At 40.8% G+C, this 27,002-nt stretch overlaps 2 protein-coding genes across 12 annotated transcripts; one reads left to right on the forward strand and one right to left on the reverse strand.

Moving 5' to 3' along the window:
• On the forward strand, positions 1 to 16,994 carry CHPT1 (choline phosphotransferase 1). Of its 10 annotated transcripts, none has more exons than XR_014936479.1 (10): positions 1 to 308; positions 6,338 to 6,485; positions 7,469 to 7,610; positions 10,467 to 10,551; positions 10,980 to 11,385; positions 11,943 to 12,074; positions 12,510 to 12,668; positions 13,334 to 13,459; positions 13,840 to 13,950; positions 16,826 to 16,994. XR_014936479.1 is itself a non-coding variant. In XM_015867469.2 (10 exons), exons 1-9 carry the CDS (start codon positions 66 to 68, stop codon positions 16,139 to 16,141), a joined length of 1,173 nt encoding a protein of 390 aa, XP_015722955.2. In that variant the 5' UTR covers positions 1 to 65; the 3' UTR covers positions 16,142 to 16,164; positions 16,826 to 16,994. The 10 variants fall into 10 exon arrangements, 6 of the variants coding, with proteins under 6 accessions (XP_015722955.2, XP_015722947.1, XP_015722960.2 ...); XM_015867469.2 differs by lacking the exon at positions 10,980 to 11,385 and adding an exon at positions 16,115 to 16,164; XR_014936481.1 differs by lacking the exon at positions 13,840 to 13,950 and having other exon boundaries at positions 11,356 to 11,385.
• Positions 16,278 to 26,886, reverse strand: SYCP3 (synaptonemal complex protein 3). 2 transcript variants are annotated; one of them, XM_085522076.1, is made up of 9 exons: positions 26,398 to 26,886; positions 24,621 to 24,765; positions 23,254 to 23,329; positions 22,458 to 22,492; positions 21,279 to 21,396; positions 20,653 to 20,752; positions 19,083 to 19,181; positions 17,049 to 17,153; positions 16,278 to 16,905 (listed from the first exon to the last, which is right to left on the reverse strand). In XM_085522076.1, the coding sequence occupies exons 1-9, from the start codon at positions 26,761 to 26,763 to the stop codon at positions 16,852 to 16,854; spliced, it is 1,098 nt and encodes a 365-aa protein (XP_085378202.1). In that variant the 5' UTR covers positions 26,764 to 26,886; the 3' UTR covers positions 16,278 to 16,851. The 2 variants fall into 2 exon arrangements, with proteins under 2 accessions (XP_085378202.1, XP_085378209.1); XM_085522083.1 differs by lacking the exon at positions 24,621 to 24,765 and having other exon boundaries at positions 26,398 to 26,479.
• Between the last annotated feature and the right edge of the window lie 116 nt (positions 26,887 to 27,002).

The raw sequence follows: 27,002 nt of genomic DNA on the forward strand, positions 1-27,002 counted from the left end.
GCCTCAGCCCCGCCCCGAGCGGCGGTGGCGGCCGCCTGAGCCCGGTGCCTCCCGGCCCGTCCGGAATGGCCGCCCCGTGGGTTCTGCCCGCGCCCCTCAGCCCGGCGCAGCTGAAGCGGCTGGAGCAGCACCGCTACAGCGCGGCCGGGCGCTCGCTGCTGGAGCCCTGGCTGCAGCCCTATTGGGGCTGGCTGGTGGAGCGGCTCCCGCCGTGGTTGGCCCCCAACGCCATCACCCTCGGCGGCCTCCTGCTGAACTGCTTCACGGCGCTGCCGCTCATCGCCTCCTGCCCCACCGCCTCCGAGCAGGTACCGCCCTGCGGGACTCGGCCTCCCCCTGTCCCCGCAGGCACGGAATGCCCGGAGGGCCGGGTCTGTGTCCTCAGAGGGCACGGTGGGTTTGCCCTGAAACCGGGTTGCACATACAAGTTTGCCAGAACGGAATTTTCGTGGTAGTTATAGTGGGTAATATCAGGGGAAGGTCTCTGTTTGGGGGGCTTTATGGCCTTGAAGGGTGGCTGTTCTGTTCCGATGGGTTTAAATCTTAAAGGCAAAGATGGGGGATGGCAGTTGGGTTGTTTTTTTTTTAACGTATATAACCTGGCCATACTTCCATGAGCATTCTTGTTGACAGAAGCATCCTTATTTGTCCCTAATTGCTTTGCCTTTCATGCCAACAGTTGCAGCAGTCAGATCAAGAAACTGATCCAGGTCCAAACTAACACATTTTGGTCTGACTTTTTTGGCTTCCTTGGGGTGCAGCTGCAGGCAGTAAGGAGAAAGATGAGAGAGGAGAGTAAATGGCTGGAAACTGCAGGTTGTCATCTTCTAGGCCTGGGCCCCCCAACAGAAGGAGGATATGGAGCTGCTGGAGTGAGTCCATAAGAGAGCCATGAGCATGATCAGAAGGCTAGAGCACCTCGCCTATGAAGACAGGCTGAGGGTGTTGGGCTTGTTCAGCGTGGAGAAGAGACATCTGCAGGGAGACCTCACAGTGGCCTTCCACTACTTGAGCGGAGCTTATCAACAGGAAGGGAACCAACTTTTTACGTGGTCTAATAGGCGTAGGACAAGGGGGAATGGTTTTAAACTAAAAGAAGGGAAATTTACTCGGAGTGGTGAGGCAATGGCACAGCTGCTCAGAGAAGCTGTGGTGCCCCATCCCTGGAGGCACTCAAGGCCAGGTTGAATGGGGCTCATAACAAAAAGGTTATGTTGCAGACATCCAGAGAATTACTTCTTCTGGAAAATATATCAGGTCGAGTTTTAGGGACATTTACGATTGTCACAGAGGTTGAATTCTATAAGAACATACAGTCTGGACCAAACTTTCCCATTTAGACATCAGTATATCAATTATAAGCGTGTAGCTTTAAAGCATACTCCTTCTCCTGTTGCATTGTTCTTTGAGCAAAGACAAAACTTCTGTTGCCTCTACTCTGTGAGTATGCCCTGGCTTCTGCTGCTTCCTTCACCATCATTACCTTTCTTATGCTCTTTTTCAGCCTTTCTCCAATGAAGATGGTATCTGGATGGCTTTCTAAAAAAAGCTAAACCTGCTGTAATGCTACCAAGTGTTGTATCCACTATTGTAACATCTGCCTGTCCTACTGCAGCAAATTCTACAATTTAATAATGGTTTCCCTGCTCCACACAATGCATTTGATGTCTGAAACCACACAGCACTCCCTTGTCCTCTTACTGTGTAGCAGGTATTTCCTTATACGCTGTGCTTGCCATCATCATCACCACCAATAGCTACTAAATGTCAATTTACTGCTGACCAGCACAGTATGTTTTGGCTTTATAAATGCTGCCTGCTTGAGCAATGCCTTCCTGTGTAGAAGGAACATGGCTTGTATTGCTGTCTTCTATAAATGTACCCTTCAGCGTAAGCCTCTTTATCTCCGTCTGAGTCATAGCAGACCACACCCCACAAGCACTGCAGTAGCTAAAATCCACGTGTGTGGATTTTCAGTGTCTGTCCCATTTCCTTCTCTGGCTGAGGACAGGACAGCCATCTACAGAACTAAAACACGTTATAGCAGCTGGGACAGGTGGACGCTGCCTGCACATTTCGTGCCCTGTACAGAGTTCATGCATCTTCTCTGCTGTTAGTGAAGACTCTTCTTTCTTCCTTTCTCTTAGAATCACAGAATTGTTTGTGTTGGAAGGGACCTTTAAAGGCCATGTAGTCCAACACCCCTGCAGTTAACAGGGACACTCACAACTAGATTGGATGCTCAGAGCCCCTCCAGCCCGGCCTTGAGTGTCTCCAGGGATGGGGCATCTGCCACCTCTCTTTTTCCTTATGTCCAGTCTAAGTCTCCCCTCTTTTAGTTAGAAATAATTTCCCTTTGTCTTATCACAGCAGACCCTGTTAAGGAGTCTGTCCACTTCTTTCTTACAGCTTCCCTTTAGATACTGAAAGGATGGATCTCTGTGGAGCCTTCTCCATGCTGAACAGCCCCAGCTCTCTCAGCCTGTCCTCTCAGGGAGGTGTTCCATCCCTTAGGTAATTTTTGTGGCCCTCCTCTGGATGTGCTCCAATGGGTCCATGTCTGTCATGTGCTGAGGACTCCACACCTGGATGCAGCATTTCAGGTGAGGTCTCACCAGTGCAGAGGGGCAGGATCACCTCTCTCACCCTTCTGGCCATGCTTCTTTTAATGCAGCCCAGGATAATGGCTTTCTAGGCTGCAAGGACACATTGCTGGCTCATGCCTAGCTTGCCATCTACCAGTACTTCCAAGTCCTTTTCAGCAGAGCCATGCTCCATCCTTACATCCCCCTACTTGTAGTGATAATAAGTGTTGCCACAGCCTTGCAATTGGATTTGTTGAACCTCATGAGGTTCTCTGGGGCCCACTGCTTGAGCCTGTCTAGGTCTCTCTGGATGGCATCTCGTCCCTTGGGAGTGTTGGACAGTCATAGCTTCTATGCTGTAATTCTGGAGGTAATGCTTTCTGGTGGAAGCAAGATCATACTTTAACCCACTCTTTGTAGCAGATTTACTTTCCTATGTTCTCCTCCTGAAAGGAAGGACTAAGGATGCTGATCATTGCTGACCATCTCTTGGCTTACAGTGTATCATTACACAGCTGGGTTTCTTAGATGACAAAAAGTGACGATGCTATTGAAGTGGGAGATCAATGAGGTGGCTGATCTAACAATAATCATAGCATATTTATAAACTGAAAGTTCTGCTGACCTACAGTATGAACACTGTGCTTGTCCTGCGTTAGAGTGTAGAAGGAGCACATTTTAGGTGAGGACTGCCTTTTATCCCCACCGTGTGTTAGTGAGAAGCTTTTGCTGCTAAAAGGAGCGCACCGTGCAAGCTGATTTCACTGAAGCAACTGCAGTTACTCCGTTAGCACAGGGTTTTCATACTAACAGCAGCTCTTACTTTGTTTTGAACCTAGATCTACTAAAAAATCCTGTAGTAGCTATAGCAGGATCTGAGCAAAGAATGGCCAAAACTGATCAGGGTGGGTTTCACCAGTGGTAAAGATTTGCTGCCCAAGGAGGTTGTGGATGCCCCGTCCTTGGAGGTGTTCAAGGCCAGGTTGGACGGGGCCCTGGGCAACCTGATCTAGTAAAGGTGTATGTTTGGTGGCCCTGCCAGGCAGGGGGGTTGGAACTACATGATCCTTGAGGTCCCTTCCAACCCAGGTCGTTCTATGATACCCAACCTGAGGGAGCTCATTGGGGAGAGGAGGAAAGGAATGCAAGGAGTCCCTGCAGTGCAGAAAGTGCACCAGATTATGGTTATTCTTAATTCTGTCCCATTGTAGTGCAGATTTAAACAGCCCCCTTCCTTCTGCTGCTGTTAGTACAACTGTACTGAGAGCTTCGTGCTGAGCACAAGTAAGGGAAGTTCTCCAGTTCTGGGGGAAAAGGGAGGAAGTCCAGTGAAAATGGCTCCTTTTGTGCATCTCTGCCAGACAGGGGAACTACAGGCTAGGGCAGAACTAGTGCTGTGGGAATTGAGGGAATTATATTATGAATAAAAGTGGTGAGTAATGAGGAGGTGTGGGTGAAGATTTAAATGTTGCAATCCTTGGGCTGTTGACTGAACTTTGTGGGGTTGAACTTCACTTGAAATAAGTAGTAAGGGATCTTCTCAGCATATCCACTCTCCTGCAGCTGTCCATGCTCTTCCCCATGTGCCGTCACAGGGGCACAAAACAAGGGCTGCTGTTGGACCTATGCTGCTTCCTGAAGGTGGGCTGTGCCACACAGTCCTACCCAATGCTGTGTCTGCATTCTCTTGGCATCTTCAAACCCTGGGTTCAGCAGGTGATCTGACCTTTACAAGATCTGCAGTTGAAAAGACCCTGTATAATCTTTCAGACTTCTTTTTAATTCAAGCAGAGAAGCCTTTTTTGCTTGTTTGTTTTTTCTTCTCTGGGGTTTGTTTTGTATTCTAGCTTCGTTAGAATAGCATGTGTCCCTGGCCAAATAATGCATTTGCTTAGACAGGATATAACTTCGGGCTGAGATAATAAACACCTCATCAGTGAAAAGCTGATGATTACTGGGAGCCTCCTGACCTTTCAGCTGAGTCCCTCAGCCATGTCAGCATTCTCAAATGCTCCCACTTCTCTAATTTGCAGACTGCTTGGGTGCAGTGTGGGAAGTGGCTGGGGACATCCCTGGACAAAGAGCCAGGCGTGTGAGAAGATGGCAGCTATAGCAATAAGGGACACATCCCTTACAGGTGTCAATGGACACAAGTGATCCTCACCACCTGGAGAACAAAAACTCCTCTCTTTGCAGCTGGGTGAGGAGAATGGTTCTAGTTTGTGAGCCTGGGGGGTTTGTTGCTGTGATTTGTGTCAGCTGGAGCTCTGAGGCAAGCAGACACCTATATGCAGCACTCTTGATGCTATGCTTTTACTACAGCTTGGAAATAGACAAAAGTCACTCTAGTGCCAAAACACCAAATAGAATGGTCTGACTTGAAGTTGCTTTGCTTCTTTGAGGTAATGTAGGCAGAGATGATGTTACCGTGAACAGCAGTTCTTGTATCATATATTGTGGAGTTGTAGGGCAGGAGGGAAGAAGTGTATTGAGCACTGGGTACAGCTTTTGTCCATGATACAAAGATCCCCGTGACTTCAAGTTAACTAAAATCAGTCTGTTTCAGTTACAGGTAGAATATTGCAAAAGGAGAGGAGCTTAACACAGCCCATCAGTGGCCTGGGCAGCATTGCCAGGTGTGACCTGGTTACTTGCCTCAATCCTGGGATTACAATCATCAGTAGATCTAATGCTGTCTTCATGTGACTTGTAAAAGTCCATGGAGGCACATCATAAAACCCTGCAAACTACCTTAGTGGCATTTTGAAGTAATATCGGTGATACAATTGGGAACGTCTTCAAAATTATTACAGGATAGGAATGAAACTCTCAGTTTCTCTTAGCCTTGTGTTCATAATGCTTCCTTTTATGAGTCTGTCTGGAGCTGGCTTGTTCGAGACTATCTCATGTTCCCCATGTAGCAAAGTGATGCTGAAAAAGCCCTTGCAGCCACTGCAGTAGCTTTCATCTGTGGACTATATCAGTGAAATTGTCACTGAAATTGTCATTTTTGACTTCTCCTTAACAGTAACACTGGGTCCATCTGAGCATGGACAGAGCTCGGTGAGAAATCTGATCAGTTGTCTGAATAACAGCCTTTGCTTTCTGAAATACACATAATCATGTTGGTCTGCTTGCAATACAGGAGAGGAGCTGCAGAGGTGTAAAGCCACAGCAGCAACCTCCTACCTGCAGATGGAAAAGAATTAAGCTTTGTGACTGCCTATGGCTGCTCGCTTATTAAAGCCTGCAAACTGTGTTTCCACCATTGATACCTGACTTTGGTGAGCACTTCATGAACAGCACTTTTGAGTGCTAGGAAAACTGGTGGATTTAGTTGAGGCAGAATGTAACCTGTACCTCATTCGAGAAGTGTCAGAAGTAACTTCTAATAAGAAGGAATGCCTTTAGGAGGACATACTGACTTTGTGTATGAAAACGGTGCTTCTGAAAGCTAGAGACTTGAGCTCTCTATTTAGTGATGTGTTTTAGTACCTGTATGTTGTAAATCTGAGCAGGTGATCTCAGTGTCTGACATTGAAGCTGCTGAGGATGCTCCTGAGTGCCTTCATGCTACTTTTCTTTTTAAGATTAATTTTTTTCAACTATTCTTTTCAGCACAAATAATACAGTGTATTGTATATAGAATGTAGCATAGCTTTGTGCTGCACAGTATTTTACCTTTAACTGAATAGATTATTGGCTAAGAAACTGGAATCCACCTAGTGACCTTTTATGTGAATCTCTTTCAGGCACCTTTTTGGGCATACATCCTGGGTGCGTTAGGACTTTTTATCTACCAGTCTCTGGATGCCATTGATGGGAAGCAAGCCAGAAGAACAAACAGTAGCTCTCCTCTAGGAGAGCTCTTTGATCATGGTTGCGACTCTATTTCTACAGGTAGCCTTAACCTACTGTTACGCATCCCAGTTGTAAAAATAAGTTAGCTGTTTTCAAGAGGAGCTGATTAATCATACATTTGTTGAAACTGGAAGGAACCTCTGGTGACTGTCTGGTTCAGGCCCATGCTCAGGGCAGAATCAGATTGTTCCCTTCTCCACCATTGCCCAGTCACTGCAGCCAGGGCTGCCCTTGACTTTTGCATCCCTGATGAGGGAGGGTATTTCAGAAGCACTTTTAGAAGGTGTTTTGTAATACACAGTGTATGCTTACTTGTACATCTTCATGCACTTGGGGCTCGATAATGAACAACATTCAGTAAGAGCATTGCTACAGATTATATTATGCGTGGCTCATGTTTTCCAGTAAGGTACAATTGATAAACAGGATTTACGTGCCTATAAGACTGATGCTGGAACATGAAGCTAAGGGTTCTGCTTTATGTAAGATGTGCCAGAAAACCCTTATGGGCATCCAGCCTGGCATTTAGGAGGAGGGTTGTTTATAAATGTTTCTTAAAAGAATAAGCTTAAAAAAAGTTGTTTGGGAGTTTCTAAAAAGAAAGCCTTGCTCAGTTTTATTTTCTGTAACCTAGCAGCTGTTGGTGGCAATACCAGCATTTCCATGTCAATTTAAATGGCCAAAACATTTGCCTTGAGAAGAGTTGGGATATTCTTTATGCCTCAGTTCCCAGCAGAGCACTGTCAGTCTTTGAGTACAGCTCTTCTGTTGGAGCAGATGTTTGTGCCATAGAGGAAATTATAAAACCCAAAGGAATAACCACAGTACGCTATGGAGTGTGGCCTTCCTTTGGAAGGAGTCTTGTGTTTTGGTGTTTTGATCTCTCCCACCAACACTGTCCCTGATGTTAGCTACTTAAGTCATATTCTTATCTTGTTATAGTGACCTGAAATGCCTTGTGATTTTCTCTTAACTGCAAGCATAGAGGGTATATGACTAACATGTTCGTTTCTGCTTTTCAGTTTTTGTTGTCCTTGGATCCTGCATAGCAATCCGACTAGGAACAAACCCTGACTGGTTGTTTTTCTGTTGTTTTGTGGGACTGTTCATGTTCTATTCTGCTCACTGGCAGACATATGTATCAGGCATATTAAGGTTTGGAAAGTAAGTAGGTATCTTTTAGAACTGCATATGACAATATCTGAGGCTGCTAGCTACTTGATTTCCATTTCTTCTTGTTCTTTCTTCCCCACGCTCTCTCTTCCTGTCACCCCCTTCCTAGTCTCCCTTCTGCCCTAGCAGACTTCTGTTTTACTTTAAGATCTGTGTTATACTGAGTACAAGACTTGTTCTTTTAGTAGTTGATTGTAGTTACCTGTGCTTTATTTGCATGCATTTAGTACTTATTTCTAGATTTATCCACACAGAGTTGTCTTGCCTGCAGTGCAACCAAGCACCCTATATATAGGGGTAGGAACAGAGCGAGCATCTCTGATTGTTCCCATTATAATCAGCCTGCCATGGAGCAGATCCAGCACAGGGGATGCTGAATCAATGCATTTGTAGCAAAATTCCCTGGTAATGGATTTATCTTCTGTGAACATGTTCAGTCTTCCTTCAAACAAACTTTATGCATCCAGCACATCCATAGTTTCACAGAACTATGCCAGTGCTTGGAGAAACAAACCGGGTTTATTTGGGGTTTTTGCTTTTCATCTAGTTCATACTGACTTTGATGTCCTTGAGGTTTTGTGTTAGGTCGCAGTTCTGCTTGATTTCCGTCATGTTGTTCATGACTTTGTAGAAATTGAGTCTGTTCTCACTGAACTGTGGGAGGAGGGGTCACTGACAATCATGTGAAGGATAACTATTTTGCTTTAGCTCCCAATAGTGTGGAGAATGCTCCACATACCCTTCTGTAGCTGTGGCAGTGCCTAGCATGGTCTCGTACTGTCTTCAAGCAATGAGATGCACTTTGATAGTGATTTCTGAGGAAAGGAGAAGTGACCTCCTCATCAGCTGTAACTGAAATACATGAGAGGTGAAGGCTGTCCTGACAATCCTTGCCACGTGTTAAGCAGCCTACTTTACAATACTAGTGAGCTCTGTCCTGCAAGAAGCACCTTAGCAAAGCAGAGTACCACTGCAGGCTAATGATCAGCTGCCTGCATGCTGTTTGGTATCTATCTGAAAGGCAGGCTGTCTCTGCAGTAATGCTAAGAGCTCTTTTTATTTGCTGGTCACACAAACTATAACTCCCGTACCTGCATACCCATCCTGCTTTTCTCCAAAGGACATTCTGTCCTGTAGACAGAAAGGGATGCTTTAGAATGATGGGTGGAAGGATAATTCTTGTAAGTGACAGTGGACTGTAATGGAAATGAACTATGCCATAAGCTCAGGGCATCTGTACCAAGCATTGCATTTCTGTGCCTTCTGTTGCATAAAACATGTGAATGATTTCCCCATATCAAGAAGGCACTGAAGCTCTCATACCACATACATTTTCTTCACTAAAAATGTAGTGGCTTCTGCATAAAAACAGCGATAATGCATAGTACAAGCAGTTTGGGATACCCCGGTGTTCCATGCTTTTTGCTTGAAGCCAAGCAGACACAATGTCTCTCCAAAATAACTCATTTCTGTGTACTGAAAGCAAATCAGGATTTTTCCAAGGCTTGCAATTTTGTCTTTTAAGAATAATTGTTGTAGTAGTTCACTCTAACTATGATAATGCATAATATGCATGGAAGCTTTCACTGATGCTGTTCCTGAATTAATGGCATTTGATTTTGGAAGTGAAATTACTGATGAGTCTCAGCACTGATGGCCAGGAAGAAGAATCAGCACAGCTGGGTAATATACCACTGCCAGGCTGTACAGATAGAATGCTCCAGGGCTCAATAAAATCTTTGGCCTTCAATTTGAGCTGTGCTGCAGCCAGCTGTCTGAGCCTCTGTAAAATTAAGTACAAAACTTAGGCATGTATAATGACTCAGCTTGGAGTCCTGTCACTTCACTAAACAGGCACGGAATACAAACTCACACAAGATGAGCAAGCTGAATTGGTTCATCTTACAGTCTGAGCAGTGCCCACACCAAGGAAGAGTGAGGGAGCATGATGGCACAGGAGGGAGGGAAGAGCTGCCCCTTCTTACTTAAAGCTTTCAGCAATGACAAGCACCTCAGTGTGTCATCTTGTACATAAAACATCAGCTCTTCTAAGAGTCTGAACACTGCAATGAAACCTGGCATATTTTGTTGCTATCCTACATTAAAAAGTTTGATGTTATTGTGAGTATCAAGATCAGATAAGTGTTGTCCATTAGCCAAGAGCTGGTTCCCATCCCCTTTTGAAAACACACCACTTCCTGTGCAAACAATCTGTGTGCTAAGCAGGGAATGATGTGTCTTGATTTTGGTCAGTTCTTTAAAATAGCACTTCTGTTCTAACTACTTAAGGAAATGTATTTTAAACATCCATTGTTAATGCTTGCTAGTTACTTTAGTACTCTGGGCTTTTTTTTAATACATATATATATATATATATATACACATACATATTGAGCTCCTCTCAAAGTATTTCAGAAATCAGAGACAGTAAGACAGGTTGGCTCTGTCCCATTCTGCTCTTCATAGTTTCTACTTCTATATGATACTTTCAGTGTGTTTACTATGAGATTGACTTAATATTTTACATTGCTACTTGCATAAGAAGTCTGTAATTTATTCAAAATTCTAAAATAGTTAATAGTGTATTTATTAAACACTTTTTCCCTATGATAACTGCATTCAGCTTGCCTTGATTAAGCATATAGGTTCAATTTTAAATGCTAACTAGGGATGTGTGCCTCCAAATAGAGTATCTTTCTTCAATAAGGAAAATGACATTCTGTATGTACTTCGTGGCTTGAGGGGTAATCTGAAATAACTCATTTACTGTTCTCCCTGCCCCCCACCTCCCTACACTTAAGGCAAACAGAACCTTTAACTGAATGACTAATATCATTTTTTTTTTAGAGTTGATGTAACTGAAGTTCAGATAGCCATAACGCTGTTGCTGTTGGTATCTGCATTTTGTGGAACAGCAGTGTGGGACTATACGGTAAGTGTGTAAGCACTTGGTGTTTCTATTAAGTAAGTGTTACTATTTGCTATGGTATTTGAAGCTATGCTGTGCAACTAGGATCAGACCCTGCCAGCTGTCTGATGTTCTGTCTGGGCTTCCTGTACAACTATGGGTTATATTTACATTGTAGTTAAACTTAGATATAATGGTGTGATTCGCTGTGCACAAATTTAGAGCTACATAGAGGAAAAAAGACTCCATCTGCCATGTATGCAAACTAATGATCTGTCACTGATACTCTGCTCATAGTGAAGCTTTAACACACTTTTCTTACTTCTGTGTACTTTACTGCAAGACTTTCTGGCATTTCTGTTCAATTAAATGATATATAGGATGCTTTATTTTAAAATGGAGAGATGAACTGCTTTAATCTAACAGTCCTATGTTACTTTCTGTTATCTTAGAAATGTAGTTCTGTTGGTCATGGGACGTGGAAGGCCTGAGACTGTTCCATAGTATTGATAACCTACGCAAATCAATCTAAAGATAAAGCACCAAGCAATTCCAATTGGTCTACCAATTTACTCAGCAGTTAAGTAATGTTTAGCTGAGCTTTGTTTTCTGCAAGGTGCTTTTGCTCTATTTTCACACAGTTCTTTTCATGTTGGGAAACAACTTCATAAACTAATAATGAATTACGATTGCTTCTTCAACATTAAAATCTCTGACAGCTATGCTGTATCTATCTCGAAACTATCTGTATTAAAAAAATATAGTCAATGGTTTCAATTTATTGCTGCTTCTTTTTTTTTTTTTTAAATCCTCTGCTGCCTTTGGAAGTTTCCTTGAAACTGCAATTGATTCTGAAAGGTAACTGTTTAACACCAGTTTTCATCCAGAGATGATTCTAAGTGCAAAGATACAGCATACAAGGAACGTGTATTAAAACACAAAGTAGGCAGATGGCGTTTGTGTTTCCTGTGGTTTAGTATTGTGGTACCCACTGAGAGGGAAGGAACTGTCCTTCCTGCCCCTCCCAGGTCATGGTGGAGCAAGTCTATGACAAACTTTGGCTTATGGTGTTAAAAAAACCACCTGAAGAACATTATAAGAACACACAGTATAAAATCTAGCTCAATGTCAAGGCCAGAATTTGTTTCCATTTGACTTTTGAGTAATTATTCCTAAAAGAAATGTGATGCCTTCAATAATAAGGAAATAAACTCCAAACATACTGTCCTCCTGAGCTTATTCTCAGCAAGACAGTAATGCAAGTAAAATAAGTCCTTACCAAGGGTGTCAGCAGCGTTGTTGTTATTTTAATCAGTCACCTCTCGGAGGGGGGGGGGGGGGGGGGGGGGGGTGTAAAAATAAAGCTGATATCTATCTGTAACCTTTAATATCTTTCTCTTGGCTTTCCCACTAAGGTGCATTTGATAGGCCTAGAACTGAAGTTCTTTGCAGTTGTTGGCATACTGTGTGGAACAGCAGTTTCATGTTTCAATTACTTCCGTGTCATCTTTGGTGGAGGGGTTGGAAAAAATGGATCTACAATAGCAGTAAGTTGCTTTAACGTTCTGAATAGGGTTTGAACAATTTACATTTGTAATTTATTAGTCTTCAGGTAATCAAAAGAGTTTTGTCTCTTAAGCATTTAAGCTGACAAGCGTATGGATTTCACACCTCAAATATATTTGTTAGTCTGAGAGTGTTGGGTGATCAAAGCAAAGACTTATTTACCTGTCTTCTCCATAGCTGTCACTGGATTCCTTCTGTCACAGGAACCAGCCATGAATTTTCTTTCAAAGTTCATTAAAGGTTATAATAAAGTATACTAATAGCATTAGCATAATGTGAATGGACTTTCCCTGAGATTTATTAATCCCTCAAATTGCTTTCATTCAGTGGGTGTCGTGTTGTAATACATATATAAAATATTGGTCTTGTTGTGTGATTGAAGCCAAAGAAGAGTTTTCTCTCCCTCTGTATTTCAGGGAACAAGTGTTCTTTCACCAGGTGTCCACATTGGGCTACTTGTCGCACTGGCCATTGTGATCTACAAAAAATCTACAATTCAGCTGTTTGAAAAACATCCGTGCCTGTATGTCTTGACATTTGGATTCGTGAATGCTAAAATCTCACAGAAGTTAGTGGTAAGGAATCTTCTTTTCAGCCCTAAACATGAACCAGTTGTTGGCTTAACAGATGCATTCTGGAGCAGTAAGCAAAGCACAAGTTTTCCAGTTTTGCTTTGCTACCACATTATATTATGACCAACACACTGACACAGGCTCGGTCTCCTACAGAAATTAAGTACGATACTGATGCAGGGAAAAGAAAAATAAAACCTGTTCAATTTATTCATTAGAACTTTCTGTTTTGCTGAGCTTACTCCTAGAACTAAGCCTTAATTTATGCACTGACTTGAACACTGGAAATGCAGTCCCTTGAGCCTTGCTAATTGCTGAAGTACGCTGGGATAGATGGATGTAACTAAAAAGAGCACAGAAAGTCATGTGTTATGTTTCCTATATAACAGTAAAAAAAGGACTTGATGATTCAAATAGCTGATATCACTGATTGAAGTGCTGTATATTGATTGAGCAACCTGCAGAGAGGTTACTTAGCCCTTGAGAAAGAAACTGTGAGAGATCAGCAGGTTTTTGACCTGCCTGCTGATTGCTTTCCAGAGGGCCCCTCAAAGACACTGGTGATGGGTTTAGGACACTGTTCTTTCTCCTAAGGTGGAGGCTTCATGGTAGTTACAGTGATCTCACAGTAGTGCCTTCTGTGTTTTTGTGTTTTGTTTTTTAAATAGGTGGCTCACATGACAAAAAGTGAAATCAGTCTTCAAGACACTGCATTTATTGGACCAGGACTTCTCTTTTTGGACCAGTACTTCAATAGTTTCATTGATGAATACATTGTTCTGTGGATAGCACTGGTAAGCATTCTGCTTTATACTTTTGATGCGGTACATACAAAGGAATGGATTGAAAACTGCCTCTGTCATTCCACTCTGCCATTTGAGATTTGCTCAGTTTCACCTGTCATTGTGAAAGAAGTGCCAGGATACTGCATAAACATGTTTTGGGTGCTAACTGGCTTTCTTTCCTTAGAACAGAGATCTGAAAGTGAAATTATGGATCTCTTTTTGTAATTCTGCTTTAACTCAGGTGGTTTGTTTAAAGTTACTCTAACTACAAACTACGCAACATATATCAAACTTGATAAAATTTGATATATTTTGATTAAAGCTGAATTTATAGCAGGGACAATTTTGTGAAATATGTTTTTAACCTGTTCTGTTTTGTTCTTTTTAAGTTCATATCCTTGTTTGATATGCTGAGATATGCCACTGGTGTATGCCTACAGATTGCTGCTCATCTTCATATACATGTCTTCCGAATTTCATCTCATCAAGCTCCTGAACAGGTTCAGAACCATAATGACTGATTAAATAGGTCAAGGAGGAAATAAACATTTAGCAGAATGCTGAATGAAGCAGCCACTCTGGGAAAACAGATTAAACTTTTCAGTAGTTCCATGAGAAAACAGCTCATGCTATCCCAGAAATTACCAGATGCTAGAGTTACTAAATACGAAGTCACACAGGTTCTGTTGTGGTTAACAGTTTTGAAACAGGGTCTATCTCGGTGTTCTAGATACTGTAGTTACTACTTCATACCCTAACTATCGCATTTGAAACTTTTGTTATCTCCTGTTAAGTACCCTTAATTATGTATTTCTGGTCCCAGACTGTAAACTGCAAACCAAGGTGCTACAAATCAGAGTTGTAAGAGAGGTTTTGTTTTTTCCTAAAGCAAGCGACTGATTTTCCACCATTAGTTTCTAAAGTATTCTGCTGTGAAGCGATAGTCAGAGGTCACAATGGATACAGTACAGCACTGTCAAGACTGGTAAAAATGAGGGATCGGTGAGGTCAAACTATTAATCTCCTTTGATACTGCACCAGTAAGGTGAAGGAAACAGAGGAAAATTTTCTTGTTCTCTATTTCAAAATACTGTTGTCAGTGCCTTTAGGATTCCTGAATTCTCTAGTATCTAACTTACTGTTACTAAGCACAGTTGTAGCTCAGAGGTTGGTTTTTTTAAGGGCAGTTTCTGGTTTCTTATAATAATGTTTGCCTCCTTGTACCCATTATCTAGGCTGTAGGCAGCTGGGTACTGGAGGACTGTAGCTTCACCTACCCTAATTTTTTTCTGTGAAACTATGTAAGTTGAATGACCAAGTTCCTTGGACTTTAGTGTCTGTTAGACTGTGACAATGCAACACACCCAAATATGACAGTGCAACCTACCTGTGTGTAACTAATCCCCTCTGAAGTATGCTTACAATTGCTGTATTTATTTCCATTGTAATCTAATTTATCTTTCTACTGTCACTGTATTTTATCCAAACAAAACTATAAGGAACTAGAACATAGTGTTTAGTAAAACTCTACAAAATAGAGAAGGTGAGTCCTAATATCAGCCTTTTTTCTTTTCATTAGTGAAAAGATGAATTCAATTAGCTTATTGTCTGTATAGCAAATCACAACTTGCACACAAAGCCTAAATAATGCTCAAGCTCCTTTAAAGAGGTAATACATTAATATTGTTTTTGTGAGAAGCTGCTGAATGTACATGTTGTCACTTTTACTTGCTGCCATGTAGCTGAGCTTTCTTTAAGTTCATAAAGATGTTACTGAATTGTACAATAAAGAATGCTATTATTTGTTTCAAAAACAGTGCACTGCAGCTTCCTAGCTGCTGAATTCAGAAAGCCTGCCTGAGATATTCAAGGACCTTAAAAAGCGGGGGACAGAAAATACTGTGCAACATGTTCCCCTGAGACCTCAAAAAAGTAGAGTAGTAGTAGGTATAAATAATTATATAGTTATGGTAGAAATAAGTGGTAGGAAATGAGTGCAGAAGTCAGTTGGAAAGCCAGAAACAAGAGGTGATGGCAACAAATAACCCAGTACAGAACAGTGGAAGCAAAAACTGTTAACTGTACTGCACAGCATCATCTAATTATCCTTAAAGGGCAGAGACTGAACACCACAGCTAAAGTTAGCATTGCTAGTTATCTGATACTCACCACGGACCCATACTACCTCATGCATCATTCTAGCAATGTAATTTCTGTGTTTGCTCTGTCCTTGAGTGCCATCTGACACAAAACAAGACATCTCCATAGAGGCTACTTGCTCAGTTTCAGTTGCAACCTACAAACTGAATTTTCTGTAAATTAGCTATTGCTAATCTGGCTTCTGACACTGATGAGCAGTCATCAGATGTCTTGGTTCTGAACTAAAAACCTTATTAAACTGCAGATAAGAAGTTGTACGGTCTGGTTTTCAAATACATTGTTTTAAAGTAATCAGATCCGCTTGTGTGGGTGGTTTTTGTGTTATCTACTAGTATATGAAACCTAACATGTATTTTAGAAACTACCTAATTAGTAAAAGTGGTTGTTCAAGGATAATGGCTTTCTGTAAAAGCAAACTACGTGCAAGCTAGGCTGGCTGTTTTAATTCATATTCACTGACTGTAATGAGGTGCATAAATGAAAAATACTTTATTCTTAAAACAGACCTCCCCCGAACTGCTAGTCATTTAAACTGCAAAAATATTCCATTTCAAGTAAGTGAGCTAGATTACCACAGAAGAGATGTACTAAAATGTATAACTCAAAATGCATGCAGTAATACTCAGTTATGCTTACTTGAGCAGATGGTGCTGTAAAGCTGTGGTAGTAAGCTCATTGTTCAATTAAAGAAACCTGCTTTTTGGACAAGTTACAGCAGTTGATACATCTCATATTGCTAAAAAGAAATCACAATGACTAGCCTGACAGAAGGCCTCATGTTTCATTTACCATAATATACATCATTAAACCACTTTCCATAATCTGTATGTTGGAACTACAGAAGTCTTGAAGCTGTGGCTTTTGTAAAAGGTTTCTATTTGCAGTGTACTCAGATTTGTTAAGTTACTGTGCAAAACTACAGTGTTTTTTTTTTCCATTAATTCTATCTATTGTTTCAACCGAGCATTATAAGAAGTGAAACAATCAAACAATCCACTGCTAATTGAAGTGAATATTAATTGGACAGACTATAATTGGTTTGGGGTTTGTTCCCCTTAGTAACAAATTTACTAATATACGTTCTTACAACATTATCAGACACAAGATTAGAACATTAGAACAATCCATTGAAGTATTTAATAGGAACTTTAAAACACTTAAATCTTAAGATAACTTCTTTATGGCTAACGCCTATACTTGTATCGTGTTACTTAGGTACAAGTTGTTTCTCCATTGAGCCATCAGAATAACATGGACTGAAGAGACTTGCGAACAGTTGCCATCTCCTGCTGTTGCTGTTACAAGAAAAGGAGATAATTCTGAACAGATGCCAAAACAATATGATTCCTTAATCTAATTAAATGAATGTCTGACGACTTCCTTACGGAATGTTCTATTTTTGTATTTAACAAAGATCTTTATAACTACTGATACTTACAGTGTCCATCATAATCTTCTTCTGTAGCAAAGCCATTTCCTTGCGAAGTTCATTTTGTGCACCAGCTAGAAGATTTTCATTGTTTTTCTCTAGCTCTTCCATGCTCTGGAGTTAAGGATAATCTTAATTTAGAACTGCTCAATATCAAAAGTTTTCATTTAAAAACAGACAATTCAGCTTACCGTTTGATTTTTATAGCAGTAGCACTCACTGATAATTACAGATGAATTTTGTCATGAACTTGAAAAAGAAACTGTATAGGACTCCAATCTACACTGCTGCTTAAACAACACCACATAACCCATGATGAAAATAGCCTTTTTCACTCAGTATCTGCCAGGTGTAAGCTACTATCCCGCATTTCAATAAAGATAAGAATTCTACGAGTCTAGACATATCTGTCAGAGAGGTAAAGGGGCGGTACAGTTTAATATCATGACAACCTTGGAGACCTGAAGCAGCAACTACAGAAAGCGTTATATTTCCTCCTCTTAGCTTGCTTCACTCTGAATAAAAAATAAGGTAAGGTTCACTGGTTATCTTCCCTTTTGCTCAGATAGTTTGCCTAACTGCATGTGCATAGCTGCATTTTCCTTGACTTGTACTTTAAAGTTAAGCTTATTTCAGGTGTGACTTTTACCTTTTGATCTTCTCTGAGGAAAAAAAACCACAGTGTTGTTTTTTTTTAAATCTTTGATGAAGATGTATTGCCCTTTTAAAAAGGTTATTGTTTATTAAGATTTCTGTAGTGTCCTGTAATGTAAACTTCAACTATCTGGAACTAAGTAAATGAGGGGAAGGATAGAAGGATAGAGAAGATAAGAGAGAGTCAGGCTTTTTTCAGCAGCATCCAGAGACAGGACAAGAGGCCACAGGCTGGCACACGAGGTTCCCTCTCAACATCAGGAGAGGCTTCTTCACTGACTGGGTGACAGAGCAATGGAACAGGTTGTTCAGAATGGCTCTGGAGTCACCATCTTTGGAGATAATCAAAAGACTCTTAAGGAGTCTTGTTAGATTAGCTGCTGGTTAGACCAGATGACTCCCAGCAATCATCTTTTTTATTACAAGCCAAACTTGGAGTAATAGTACTCAGTCGTTTTTTGTTTGCTCTCTAGCATGTCGGCCACTTTTTAAAAACAGGTTAATCTTTATTTCTTGTGTTTAAAATACAGCGCGCTATGTAAGCAGTGTCCAAAAATTGTACTTACAGGGACTGTTAGCAAATACAAAAGCTATTCATAAATCAACAGGAAAGTTAAACAGGACTGAGCAGAAACCATCCTGCGGGACCTCTTTCAACCATAAGCTGTTAATTGTCAGATTCTTCAAGTTAGCTTCTAAATATTTACCTTTTGTACCAACTTAGAGGAAGGAAAAAGCCTTTCAAATCAGTGTTGGTTAGGAAGCAAAGAGGAAAAAAAGAGCAAAGGAAGCAATAACTACATAATTTTAAAAGAATTACAACTTGTTTACGAGCATTTTCCTTGCAATAAGCAGCAGAACCTAGAGAGGTTCATGACCAAAAAACACCTGACATCAAATTCCCACAGGGAATGCATGAACGCATGTGCCAACAGTAATAGAAGTAGTAAATTACAGCATAAAATGTTAATAGACTGCTGACTTTCACTTAACACGCACAAAAAACCTGAGGGATAGCTGAGGCAAAGTCCTGTTGATTTGACTAATCTATATAAAGTTTAAACTAGTAGAAAACTGAGTTTGGTTTAGAAAGCATGCTCTGAGGGTTACAGTTGAATATTTGAAACAGGAAAGCCAATCAGACCCCTGCAAGAACACATTTAATTAAAGCATTTGAATACAGGCACAGTGTGTATGGGTATTTAGAAAGAACAACTCATTTGTAAACAAATTAGGAAACAGTACTAGCTAGCATGAATATTCATGCTAAGCTGCTGTCCTCCTTCAGCAAACCTTAAATTTCTGTATAACGCAAAGGCTGGATTAGTACAGTTTTCCTAAGTGACGTGAAACAGATCAGCTGCTTTCTAAAATGAGAATTTACTGTACCTTTAAGAATTGCTCATATAGTTGCTTAATAGTTTTCAGTCTCTGACTCTGAACTATTCTTGCCTGCTGAAAAACTTTTTGTTGCTGACGGAACATGTTCTGAAGCAGAAGCAAAAAGAAAAATAATAATGCTATTAGTTGACCAAAAGTACACTGGTTATCATTTATCAGAATGAAGAGGTTCTACCTTCACTGACAACCTGGGTCATAGAACTGAGATCCCTGCCTGGAGAGTTATCCTTGTTTTTATTAATAAAAGGACTAAAGATTGGATTAAGCCCTGAACCTGCAGACCTTTCCAAACTGAAATCTGTGGCACCCTATGAGGACAGCTGGCCAGAACAGTATTTGAGTGTTGCAGGGAGATGTGCTGAACTTGCAAACATAGTGGGAGTACAAATTCACCAATAGCATGTGATTACATTCCACTGTCTCTAATCATGAAATGCTCAGATTTATTGCATGGAGGTATATTTTTAAGCAATGCATGCTTAGATGCACTTTCCTGTACTCCTTTGTTCTTCCCATGCAACGTCTCTGCATGCTCAGAATCAGCACATCAGTTTCTTCTCTGACATCACCTCAGCTCTTCTCAAGCTGTGTGTTGGCTTAGAGTTCCATTCCCATCCATAATCTTGCAATAAAGTACTGCACTTTTCTTCTCTTTGAAATATATCCTCAAATTTGAACATTGATTGAGAACCACCAAAGCTGAATGAAATTTTGAAGAGTTATGCGTTTGTTTGAACTACATAAAGTATTTTTGCATTTCTACATGTTTGGGGGTCCCAGTTCTATCAGTATTCCATATCATGACATCATGTGTCAGGCTGTTGGGTGTAGAGGCACAGTGCACTGCGCAGTTGTGTTTCCTAGTCTCATGAATTCTGATTCTGTGAGAGAAACATACACTGCACTTCCCAAGGGCCTTTACATGACCTACTATTATGGGTGATGGGGGTGACACAGCTTCCCAGTTCCAGCACATTGAGCAGCAGCACAGTCATAGCCTTCCTTTCTCTCCCATTAATTATAACGTTCCTCATCATCATCATACATTCTTTTACCATTTGCAGTAAATTTGTTCTCTCTCCTTATCTTAACTGGGTAGTTTTTCTTTCCTTCTCCACAAAAGGGGAGGAATCACAGAACCACAGAATGACCCGGGTTGGAAGGGACCTCAAGGATCATGTAGTTCCAACCCCCCTGCCTGGCAGGGCCACCAAACATACACCTTTACTAGATCAGGTTGCCCAGGGCCCCGTCCAACCTGGCCTTGAACACCTCCAAGGACGGGGCATCCACAACCTCCCTGGGCAGCCTGTTCCAGGGCCTAACCACTCTCCTAGTAAAGAACTTCCCCCTAACATCCAACCTAAATCTTCCCTCGTTTAACTTAAAACCATTTCCCCGTGTCCTGCTATTGTCAGCCCTTTCAAAGAGTTTACTCCCCTCCTCGGAGTAAGCTTGGAGGAAGGGGTGTCCCCGTCCTGTTGTGCTTTAAACTGTCACACTGGGGGTCTCCCTGTGAATAATACGCTGTGAAACACATCCCATGCTGGAAACACACCGCTAGTTTTTCTTCCTGCTCCTCTGCTTTCTGCACATCCGCATCCCACTGCTGAAATACAGTCAGGAACTGCTGGGAGAACTCATGATTGAGCTTCTGCCTATAAACAGACACTGGCTGTAAGTATTACAAATGCTCTGAGAATGACAAGGAAAGGTAAGGTTCTAAATGCATGGAATAGGAGTTAGTGTGAACTTAAGAAAAAAAAACAACAAAAGGTGGCTATTTTGAATCAGTCCCAAACTGAACACCATGTTTTAGAAAAAATAAGGAACACAAACATAAGTACTTATATAGAGAGTCAGTACTGATAGATGAAACACAGATTAAAACAAACCAGCAAATTTTTCTTAGCAGAACTGTCAGCACCGTACAGATTTACTGTTTTAAGCAAATTACAGATCTTGGCATTAACAAGTTTATACTGAAAAAAAAATCATCAGCTCTTTCTTTAGTTCATTATACTGTAGTCTCTCTATGTAAACATCATACAGCTAACACAGATTTCAAATAGATAAAACCACAAAGACAGCTGCAAGTCTTGCAGTTTTTGCATCTCTTTTTTCCAGTTTGCTCTGCTTACAGCATCAGACATCACAGGTCTCAAAACCAAGGGTAAATGTTACCTCTGCTCCTGCTGTGTCTTCCAAACATGTTCAATCTTCTGGTTACTGGTTTTGAGTGAGGCTTTTGTATACATTTCTAACCTTTTCCTCTTGGCTAAGAGAGCCTTGTTAATGTCAGCTAGAATCAAAGAATAGTTCGAAGTTAAGCACACCAGGACACACAGCACATTTTATTAAAGATGTTGCCCATGGATGACCTTATGCTTTGAAAAAGCAACAAGGTGTGTTCGAACAGAAAGAAGCTCACGTGTCTGCTGCATTAGGAATCTTCTCCACCTGCCGCTGGTGCTGGTATGAGAGCTGCCTATTCCCCCCCCCCCCTACAGACCCTACCTTATGCCTCTGAAGGAGCAACTGGACATTGCCCCTTTTCCTCATTTATTTCACTATACAATTAGCTTAGCGCTTCCAGGCCTTCCACTAATTTAGCTGGGCCAATGCTTTTTAGATTTGTTTTTCCTCGAGAGAGAACACTGGCTCAAATATTCTAAGAGTAATATCCAAGCAAACTGCCTAGTTTTCAGAAATACATCAACATATTGAATGAATGACAAACTAATACATCAGAAAGACTCATTTTAAGTATTTCTTTAATAAGAATTCAGGTTAATGTAAGTTAATATGTTCATTTCATTTTAATTCCTGTTTGAAGAACTAAGGAACAAGTCACAGATAGCTTAAGGTTAATATTTAAAGCAACTTGTTTTCCTTCTTACTGTAGCCTTCAAAAAACATTCTCTAATTTGCTGAGGCATCTGCCTCTGCTACTTCCAACCCTATTGCTTTTAATCAGAGAGCAAACTCTCTTTGATCCATTTATTTTTTTTCCAGTTTTTGAGTCCTGAATAAAAAGCAATCCCAGCTTTTTAATATTAAACACTGCAATCCCCCTTATATACTTATATAAGTATATATATATATATATATATATACACTTTATAATGGAGTCCAGACAAATACTTTCCTCTCTTTATCTGCAGCTGTGCCCTTCCCTTCTATCCATCTGTTCTAGATGCATCACATGTTAGTTCTCACCTGCAAACTGGCTGCAGCCAATGCTACGAACACCATCCATTTTATTCACATCTCAAAAAGTTGTTTTGCACTAATGAATTATCGCCAATTCTGTAACTTAAACATGAATTACTTTTCAATGTGTCAGAACGCGAGTGTACTTACCTCCAAATCTTTCCAGCATATTCTGTACTTCACCCCTACAAAACAGTTTATGATTTTTGAATATTTTCTGACTTTTGATTAATGCCTGAAACTAATTTTATCGCATGCCTGTTACTTGTAAGCAGTGATAAGAGTTGCCACTGGTGCACAAGCTAAGACTTTTTCCTCCTTCCCCTCCTGCATAAGATCTTTTTAAACTAATTTATTGATGAGAAAGCTACTACAATCTATCAGCAGAGGCATCAGGCATTTAAAGGGCCCTGAGTGAGAGACGGTGATAACTAACATTAATCATGCCCCCCATGCCCACAGAGAAAGGAATGCAGAGCATCAAACAAGAACAATTTCATTAAAGTTAATATAACTGAAATTAAAATGAAAACAACGCCACATAAACCATCCAAGATAAATGATTTCCAGGTTGTTTTTTATAGCACTTAAGATGTTATCACCGGTGCGTAAAGCAGTGAGATGACAGCTGACACAAAATATTTACTGTGTTCTGACAGTTTCTTTTACATCTCAAGTTTTCCAAAGGATACCACACTTTTCTGGGGAGGAGAAAGCAAAAATTTCAATTCAACAGCCTTCATCTCCAGAAAAACTTTTGCAACACGTTACTTTTGCATTATAGTTATTTGGTCAATATGTTCTGAATTTCATTCCATTTCTCAGATCATTTTCAATATTTTCAATACTGTTAAAATGTTCAAGCAACTAAGATCAGAGGGGAAAAGTATGATAAAGAATTAAAAGAAAAAAATCATCATTAAAAAAAATATATTCTAAACCTTACCCCACATCATCTGGAACCACATGAGTAGTCACCATAGGTCTTTTCTTGCCATGCTTGTCCATTACTGGTGTTTCGCCTTAATGTAAATTTCAAAAAGATTTACAAAAAAATACTTCGTATTTTGTGGGGCCACTTGAATTCCTGAAGTGTAATTACTTTTCCATAAGGTCACTTCTTTGACCATCCATCCCATCCATTACACATGCAGCTCCTAAAACCTGACTGTAAAGAACTGACAGATGGACCCCAAATGGGCTGGATTTGAGCTGGCACTGCCCCGAGTTCCTCAGTGCTGGTCTCTAATTGGAGTTCCTCCATCCACTACTACACAACTACTTTCAGCTTCGCAATGTAACAATTATCAGAAAGCTAATCTTAAAAAACAGGGGAAAAAACCCAACAAAATGCACAAGAATTTCATTTTACCCTAAGTACTGAAATTGCGTAATCTTGACTTTTAAGGAAGCAATACCAGAGAGATAGATCTATGTTCTCTCTATATAATAACGAATCCACAGCTGTCAGATTTCTGTTACCAAAGGCAGGGGAAAAGATCAAGGAAGATTATACTTAATTCAAGACAAAAAAACAAAGCTTAGGACACACTGACCAGACTTGTCAGGTATTTCACAGAAAGCAGCACAGCAAACCTCACGGGGAATACTCAAGATGGAACTTTAATTATTCGCATACGCATGTACACGTGTACATCTCACTATCTTATAGAAATAAAGAAAAGGATTTTGTTTAGACAGATAAGATGAGGGGGAAAAGGTGGGAGGGGAAGATAAACAAAACCCAGAGATGGCTGCTCATAGACAGAATTCAGAAGTTACATCAAACTTTGCCAAAAAAATATCATTTGAAAAATGAGAATTGTATTTTAAATCCACTTTGCTACAATCCCTTAAAACTCAAATGTGAATCCCTTGGCTGACTTTTACTCATTTTTTTCTCAGTTGTCTGAACTTCTTTTCTTACATTTCTTCTGTTGAGATTCTTCCCAAAGTACTCTTACTCCTGCCAACGTGAGACCCCAGCTCTACCCTATATCCAGCTCCGCTCTCTGTACTAGCAGAGCTTTTCTGTTTTGGCCTGACCCTACAGCATTATATGCAGCCTCGCAATAGCATCCAACTTTATTAAGGACATTACCAACAAGTTTAAAACACAGCAGCTCAGCTCGGCTGTTCTATTGTGTGCTCTTACTAATCCAAACCACACACCAGGAGGCTCTCACAAGCATTAGGAATCGTGCTTGTTCAACCATTCACTGACCCATAATATCCTCCTATCTGTTCAGGCTCGTCAATATTATAAACTTTAAGAAAAAAAAATAAAAATCATAATAATCAGCGGATAAGCACCTTCTCTAATATCTTCCTCTGATCCACTCAGGTCTTTTCTTTCCTCCTGAAAGTCATAGGCAGATCTGGCTTGCTCTTCCTGTGCTGCTTTACCAGCTTTTCCTGAATGCTTCCTTCCGGATGGTGCCATAACAAATTTTTCTTCCTATTGAGGCACAGTATCAAAACATAACCTTTCCCACAGTATTTTGAAGACAGATGTGTTTTTGTGTTTACCTTGACCTGTTACGTACTCCCCTTTGACCATCTCCACCTGTATGGATATCCAAGTAGTCACACTTTTATTTTTAAAGTAATCCACAGGATTAACCCTGACAAAGTTTTTTAAAAGTAGGGTAAAACGATAAATAAATAAATAGCAGGGATAGTGGGATCACACTTCTTATGCTGAAAAGCAAGGAATTATACTCTGAACAGAGTGCTCGTAAGTTCCCTGCCTGTTAAGACTTCATAATCTTTTCAGATCTGATACCGCCTTCCCAAAGAGCTGCGCTGATATTCTATCCTACAAAACAGATGATAAATGTTCAAAACCAGCATATGACTCTACAGCCCATTCCTTACTGGGCAGAAAAATAAACATGTGCACAATTCTTAACAACCTTGGTCAACGTTCACTGCCTGATTATTTGTTTTCAGTTATGTCTCTTTATGTGTTTCTGATGCAGCTTCCATATTTGGACTTTAGACATACACTTTCTTTAGTAACTCTCATTTTTATATATTCTACGTATTATTTCTGAAAGATTTAGGGAGTAGAATGCCAACTTAGAAAGAAAAGTGTATCTGTTGTCATTAAATGCAAGAAGGAACAAAATAAAATGTTCTCCTTAGGACTTCAATAACTGAAGTCATATACAAATGCAGCAGAAAATAGCAGGATACAACAACAAAATATTTCTTTTTGCTTCATCTCATAGCAAGAGGCATGAAGCATTTCAAATTCAATGTTATGGGATGTATAGTTTTAAATATCCTACCAAAACAGGATTGCACACAAGATGGAAAGAACAGAGAAAACATGCAAAAAAACCAAACAGAAAACTGTCTTCCAAGCTTTCGCAATGGAGAAACTTCTCATTCTCAGTGCAGCTCAACACAGCCAGACATAACAACAGGTTTTTCAAAAGGCCATTGAAATATAGTTCTGAACATTAATTGTATACAAAACTAAGAGTTCCAGTAAAGATCTTTGGAATGTCCAGGGCAGGGAGCTCCTCCAACAGTAACAGCAGCAGCACACACCTCAATTCCTGATTTACTTACTTACTGAATTAGCTGCCCATAGGTATGAAAACTTCACTTCCTTTTTAAGCCACACATCCCATGGATATAGAAAACAATCACATTAAGCTGTTAAGTAAAAAAACACTTTTGGATGTCACAGCTTCTCCAGTGGTTGATGTGTCACTATGCAGCGCGAACCCAAGATATTCTGAACTTAAAATTTTCTTGAAATTAACATTTCTCCTTTCATTGCTAATTGGAAGATTGCAATTTCTCTCATTTGAGGATAATTAAGATACAAGAAGAATTATGGGCACTGCACAACTCCCAAGCCTCGATGACTTCATGATGTAAGCAGGGCAGCAGCTCACATACGTTTCACCCAGCACACAGGCATCTTTGTACTGAAAAACCAGCCTACATAGCACTACACGCAATAAAACGACGTTGTAGCCCCATATAACCCTCATAAAGCTCCTTGCTTTAGCAGATTCCAACATCCTTAAGCCACAGACGAGTATTTAACAACGATTTTTCAAGAGGCACTCACCTCCTTATTCCTCCCTGCCTGCAAAGATCTGAAATAAAGCACTCTGTGTGAGTCCCACTTGTGTGAGACCGCTTCCCACTCAAAGCCCCAGAGCTCAGGGGGTGCCCAGCCCCAACCCACCACCCTCAGCCCGCTGACGGCTCCCTCCCCGCTCTCAGCATCTACCACAGCCTCACACCCTCCAACAGGCGTAAAGGAAGGGAAGTGAACCGAATCAGCCCTGCCCCACAGCCCTCCTTCGCCCTGCCTGCTGCTTAGCGCGGCCCTTCCCCTACCCGGGTCGCCAGAGTAAGGCGGGAAAGGCGACAGGCGGCACATGCGCATATCCGTGCAGCGAGCGGCTCGTGTTTGTCCCTCAGCTGCCATTGCCCGCTGTTGGTTGTTAGCTGTGGCTTCAGGCTGTATCAAACATGTTTCAGCCTAAATTAAAAACCCTAAATTAAAAAGCGCAGTTTACAGTGCTGGGAAGTTTGATTCCACTTTGAGTACTCATTCACATATCACATTACTATTAAAAGCCATTACTGTTGGAAAGTTTAAGAAAGTATTTTATCACAAGGATTTTATAAGCCACTAATGGCTGTTTTATCAAAATGATTCCGTTA

This window comes from Coturnix japonica, chromosome 1, assembly GCF_054131305.1.
Source record: "Coturnix japonica strain WE chromosome 1, WE-NBRP24, whole genome shotgun sequence".
Taxonomy (NCBI): domain Eukaryota; kingdom Metazoa; phylum Chordata; class Aves; order Galliformes; family Phasianidae; genus Coturnix; species Coturnix japonica.